This window comes from Gallus gallus, chromosome 12 (genome assembly GCF_016699485.2).
Source record: "Gallus gallus isolate bGalGal1 chromosome 12, bGalGal1.mat.broiler.GRCg7b, whole genome shotgun sequence".
NCBI classification, from domain to species: Eukaryota; Metazoa; Chordata; class Aves; order Galliformes; family Phasianidae; genus Gallus; species Gallus gallus.
The window spans coordinates 3,028,244-3,034,243 of record NC_052543.1 but is presented as its reverse complement, the minus strand read 5'-3'; the positions used below and the strand labels follow the sequence as shown (position 1 = coordinate 3,034,243).

Genomic DNA, 6,000 nt, shown 5'->3' with positions numbered 1-6,000 from the left:
TCACATCAGAATTCTGCTTTCTCTTCTTTGAAACCTTGTGCTAACCCATGTCAGGTGGTTACTGAGAGACGCAGGGAAACCAAAATGTTGGGTGTCCATCAGCTTGTCTTTTTGGTGTCACAAAGATAGACCAGAACAGGTCTATCTGCTCCCGATGTGGAGAGTAGAATAAGGGCATCAGCGTGTTTTAGCTCATTACTACGAGTCAGCAGGCAAAAGCCTTAAAAGAAAACCAGCCCCAGAACTGGGTTTTGGTGTGCTCACATTTGTGGTTATTTTAACAGAAAACATCCCAGAGAAGTGGACCCCGGAAGTGAAGCATTTCTGTCCCAACGTGCCTATCATCTTGGTAGGAAACAAGAAGGACCTGAGGAATGACGAGCACACAAGACGAGAGCTGGCCAAAATGAAGCAGGCAGGTTCCTTTCTGAGAGCTTTAACAAGACATGAAGAAAGTGGATGGTGATAGGACAAGGGGGAATGGTTTTAAACTGAGACAGGGGAGGTTTAGGTTGGATATTAGGAGGCAGTTTTTCACCCAGAGGGTGGTGACACAGTGGAACAGGTTGCCCAAGGAGGCTGTGGATGCCCCATCCCTGCAGGCATTCAAGGCCAGGCTGGATGTGGCTCTGGGCAGCCTGGGCTGCTGGTTGGCGACCCTGCACATAGCAGGGGGTTGGAACTGGATGAGCACTGTGGTCCTTTTCAACCCAGGCCATTCAGTGATGCTATGAAAGTGCATGTCAGTTGTGCCCAGAGCGTGGAGTGGGCATCGGCAGCCTGCTGTGTGTTGCATAGCGAGCGCTTCATGATCAAGCTGTAAAGGGAAATGGCTTCAGTGGTGTGTGCGTGTGTGTTCTGAAGCAATCAGAGCAGATACTGCAGCTCCTTCCTGAGCACGTCGCTTGGCTTTAACGTCCCTTTGTGTTGTTGCAGGAGCCTGTCAAACCTGAGGAAGGAAGAGATATGGCAAACCGCATCGGTGCATTTGGATATATGGAGTGTTCGGCAAAGACCAAAGACGGTGTGAGGGAGGTTTTTGAAATGGCCACTAGAGCTGCTTTGCAAGCCCGGCGTGGCAAGAAAAAGTCCGGGTGCCTTCTCTTATAAAGCGTGGCCAGAGGAAGATGGCCAAGCAGCACCCTGCACTTGAGTAATTTTGAAGTGCTGTTTATTAATCTTAGTGTATGATTACTGGCCTTTTTCATTATCTATAATTTACTTAAGAGATTAAAAATCGAGTCATCTTGCTACCAGTATTTAGAAGCCAACCATGATTTTTATAACAATCTGCATCAAATTCATCTGTGCACCCAAGGTTAACCTCGACATTCCTCTAACCAACCTTTTCTGCACTCACAGGATATGCCAGGCGCTAATTGAAGACAATTCTCTCTCTTCTTTCTTCTCTCTAGAAAGAGACAAAGCTGTCAACACAGAGGATTGGTCTGTAACTACTTAATAACTAACGTCCTATTCTAATTGAGTACAACAGTTGATGGCTGTGTGTGGAACGAAGCGTGGCTTCAGTGCTATCACACTGTGGTCTGACTTTCATGGCTCGGTGGTGTGAGAGGTCAGTTTGAAAGATGTGATCACTCTGAAATGACCACGTTCCATTCAGCTAAGGAAAAGTGAGGGTTCTGTGGTTTCATGTTAGTTACCTTTTAGTTACTGTGTAATTAGTGCCAGTTTAAATGTATGTTACCAAAAATAAATCTATTTACCCCAGCTTAGATGTAGTATTTTTTGTATAATTGGATTTCCTAATACTGTTACTTGTAACCTCTGCGTTAAGGTGTTCTGGGTTTTTTAAGAAACTGTATTTGAAAAATAAAGTCCAATGGAAAGCAGCTGCTCCTCTTCCCCGTTCATTTGTAAGAGTCTGACCCACCTGAATGATCCCAGTGCTCTGCACAGCCAGGAGGAGTTTTTTTCCATGACGTGCCGTAGGGATGAGAAAAGACAGCCTGCTCACACTCAAAGCTTCTGAACTGTTCAGTTGCCTTAAGCTCATTGCTGGACCCAGTTTCAAAACTAAAAGAAAAGAAAAAAGAAAAAAAAAAAGGAAACTTTTTGTGTAAGTTTGGTTACCACGTAGTGATCAGACTCCTAACCTGTGAACTTCTTGCTGTTCTGCAGCCAACTAAACTTTCTGTATTTTCATTTTTCCAACAACTAATAGAATAAAGGCAGTTTTCTAAGCTCCCTGTATCCTGGTGTCTGTATTGCTCACTCTGGCCTTTTGGCCCGGCGTCCGACAACCTGAACCAAAAGAGCCATTCTCAGTGTGGCCGTGGAACAGCTGTAAATGCTTCTGTGTGTTTGCTGGTAAGGGCTGCCCATGTGCTGCCTGCAGAGGAGGAATCCCTCACCCTGCCTGGCGATGAGATCACAGAATGGCCCAGGTTGGAAGGGACCTCAAGGATCACGAAGCTCCAAACCTCCCACCACAGGCAGGGCCACCCATCTCCATAGCTAATACCAGCCCAGGCTGCCCAGGGCTCCATCCAACCTGGCCTTGAACACCTCCATGGATGGGGCATCCACAGCCTCTCTGGGCAGCTGTTCCAGCACCTCACCACTCTCATAGTAAAGAATTTCCCCCTGACATCCAACCTAAACCTTCCCTCCTTCAACTTCAAACCGTTTCCCCTTGCCCTGCTGTTATCTCCCCTTTCAAAGAGTTGCCCCCCCCTCCTGTTTATAGGTTCCCTTTAGGTACTGCCAGGCTGCAATGAGGTCACCTCGCAGCCTTCTCCCACATCTGAGATGTGCCGCAGCACAGCAGCGTCCATCTCCGTGCCGGTGGTGGTATTTCCAGCAGCTGCTGCGGAGCTGAGAGCCTCTGCCAGCAGAGCCGGGTGTGGGTCAGCGCCCCGTGGAAGGGAGCACCGAACTGCACCAGGCCGAGTGCTACCAAATGCCCACGTAGCTTTTTGAAGGTGGGGGATAGGCGCTATTTTGGACAGGCAAAGGCAGCCCTTCGCCCCCTCCCCCCGCCAGAGCAGGAAGTTCCCAGCTGTGCGCTGCCCGTGGGGATTTCACCCGCCGCCGTTACTGAGCTTACTCGTTCCCGTGCCGTTCCCTTTTTGGTTGGGGTGGAGGTTTTCTTCCTTTTTTAAGTAAGTTGAGCAAAACCGGTTCGCGTTGCGCTGCAACCGCTCATCGCCCACGGGGTTCTGAGTAAGGGCTGCGCGCTCCTCCGGCCCAGTTACGGCTCTGCTGCCGCGCTTCCCCCGCAAGCGGTCCCCCCCGTTACCCCACGTCCGATCCCATCCCCCGCCCGCAGAGCCGCCCCTCAGCCGTGGGTGCCCATCCCTGGAGGTGCCCCACGCCGCGGAGGGGCCCTGGGCAGCCTGAGCTGGGGGGCAGCCAGCCCACGGCAGGGCTGGGGCTGGGAGGTCCCTTCCAACCCAACCGTGCTGCGCCCCGCCCGAGCACCGCCTGCGCTCCCAACCCCTGCCCGGCTCTGGAACCGTCCCGAACAGCGCAGAGCGGCGCGGAAAGGGGCGGGCGGTGCACGGCCGGGTTGAGGCGGGACAAAGCGGTGCGGGGTGGGGCCGGGTTGGGTGTTTGTGCGTCTGTCCGACTGTAGGAACGAGCAGAGCGGAGCGGAGCGGCCATGGCAGCGACGGGGCTGGCGGGCATCGTAGCGCGGCCGCTGGGCGCGGCTGAGCCGCTGGCGCTGAGCTCGCTGCGGGGCAAAGTGCTGCTGGTGGTCAACGTGGCGTCGCTCTGAGGCACCACCACGCGCGACTTCCTGCAGCTCAACGAGCTGCAGCAGCGCTACGGGCCCCGCGGGCTGCGCGTGCTCGGCTTCCCCTGCAACCAATTCGGGCACCAGGTATGGAGCGGGGAGAGGGGAGCGGGGAGAGGGGCGGCAGCGCGGCCGGGAGCTGATGGTACCGCTCCTCCCCGCAGGAGAACGCCACCAACGAGGAGATCCTGCGCTCGCTGGAGTACGTGCGGCCCGGCAACGGCTTCAAACCCAACTTCACCATGTTCGAGAAGTGCGAGGTGAACGGGAAGGGCGCTCACCCGCTGTTCGCCTTCCTGAGAGAGGCGCTGCCCTTCCCGCACGACGACCCCTCGGCGCTGATGACCAACCCGCAGTACATCATCTGGTCGCCGGTGTGCCGCAACGACGTCTCCTGGAACTTCGAGAAGTTCCTCGTGGGCCCCGACGGCGTCCCCTTCCGCCGCTACAGCCGCCACTTCGAGACCATCAAACTGCAGGACGACATCGAGCTGCTGCTCCAGAAGGTGCCCAAGGAGGCTCTGCAGTAAAGGAAAGCCCGCACCTCTGTCATACAAAGAGCTGAGCTCCGGCTGAGCTCCCGACATCCACGCAAGCTTTGCTCGTGACGGCGCATCTTCCAAAGCCTCGAAGTGCGCCCGATGTTTTCAAAGCTGCGTGGAGAAATGGTTGGGGGAACAGCCTGGAGAAGCAGCCCGCGAGTCTGGGTAACGTTGTGGGATTCTCCGAATAAAGGAAAAAGTCTGTCTGCTTTAAGGCTGTGGCGTGGTGAATCTGGGTGAGGCGGGACAAACAGCGTGGCAGCGGGTGGCCAAGGGATGGGTGCACACAGTGGCTGGGTGCGGGCTGGCTGGGTGCAGGCTGGGGCAGGCTGAGCCATGCCCAGGCAGCTGGCAGCCACTGTGCAGCTTGTGACTGCTGTACCGAGGGGCTGCGGAGGAGCAGCCTTTGCCTGAGGTCGCCCGTTCTTCCTCTTGCATCAGTGGATGCCTCAAGGAGACCCAGAGCTGGAAGCGGTGAGTGTGCGTGGTGCTGCTGTCCCATCTGCCCAGCAGTCCACTGGCACTGTGTTGGAGGCAGCCCGATGTGCACCTCTATTGGTGCCCCCGACCCTGGATGTGTTGGGAAAGGCGGGGATGTGGCACTGAGGGACGTGACTTAGTGGGCAGTTGGGGATGGGTTGGACTGGGGGATCTAAGATATCTTTGCCCATCATACAGATTCCATGATTCTGTGATCTGGCATTCAGCCCGGGTCACCTTGCAGCCCCAGCACGTGCACAGGGGGCTCTACCTGGAGAACCAGTTCTTTTGTTCCCAGCCTGTTTGACTACTTCTCATGCAGAAGCTGTGCCTCGCCTGCAATTATTGCTGTTGCCTCTTGGGCACAAGAATCGTAGGCAACATGCAAAGCGTAGGTGAGCTGGGGTTCAGGCTGTGGCAATTTTGTTGTTTCGATTCCTTTGCTGCCACGTTTCTGACTCCAAACAGGTGCTGAGCTGAGAGGTGTTCTGTGGAGCTGCAACAACCCTGCCGTGTTGTTCCTGGGCAGCAACACAGGGTTTGCAGCTGAACGTTGGAATTGGGGTTGTTTTCCCCTGGAAGCCATGAGCCTGTGCCAAACTTCATCTGCTATCTCCCTGCACGGGTCCTCCTGCAGCCCGTTTTCACTCCAGATATCTCACAGTTCTCATGCAGTCTACCCCTCATGAGGCCTCGAAGCACTGAGTATAAACCTGGTGCTACATTGCAGAGTTCAAGCATATACCAGCAACCTGGGAAGGCACAACACTTCTAAGCTCTATCACTTGTGTGTTGTTTTCAGAACTAAAACCACCTTACTTTGGGATTTATGTTATTTTTTCCCCCATTCATAGCTTCTCACCTTCCTGGCTGCTTCACGAACGTGAGTACATCCAAGGCCCCTCCTGGCTCTGCTGTTATGGCAAAACCTGCAGGCAGCTCCACCCTGCTTACCGCTACCCCTGAGTAATCCGGATATCAGCTCGGATTGCACAACTCTCACCGGGCTATTTCTTAACTTCCTTAACTTTTTAACTTTGTTTAAAAAAAAAAACTAAAACAGGATGTTTTCAGTGGCTTATTTTGCCTCTGGAGCAGAAGTTGCTTGATTTGGTACCTTCGTTTTGCAGTTAAATCCACTTCCCTAATTAGTGCAGGATGTTGAAACGCACTGAAAGTACAGTGGCTGACGGGCAGCAGGAGCTCATTGCATTGTGT

The 6,000-nt window shown here is 54.0% G+C and overlaps 3 protein-coding genes across 3 annotated transcripts in view; 2 read left to right on the top strand and 1 right to left on the bottom strand.

Moving 5' to 3' along the window:
- The window catches only part of RHOA (ras homolog family member A), a gene marked incomplete in the record, with an annotated part of 2,977 nt that extends 763 nt beyond the window's left edge, over positions 1-2,214 (top strand). Inside the window, 2 exon segments of the mRNA NM_204704.2 lie at positions 278-415; positions 937-2,214. Coding sequence (NP_990035.1) covers positions 278-415; positions 937-1,110 — 312 coding nt within the window.
- Positions 1-6,000, bottom strand: part of LOC101747452 (serine/arginine repetitive matrix protein 2-like) — a 500,571-nt gene that overhangs the window by 391,595 nt on the left and 102,976 nt on the right. The gene's annotated exons all lie outside the window — the stretch shown is intronic.
- On the top strand, positions 3,603-4,516 carry GPX1 (glutathione peroxidase 1). The gene is made up of 2 exons (NM_001277853.3): positions 3,603-3,847; positions 3,925-4,516. Exons 1-2 carry the CDS (start codon positions 3,626-3,628, stop codon positions 4,288-4,290), a joined length of 588 nt encoding a protein of 195 aa, NP_001264782.3. The 5' UTR covers positions 3,603-3,625; the 3' UTR covers positions 4,291-4,516.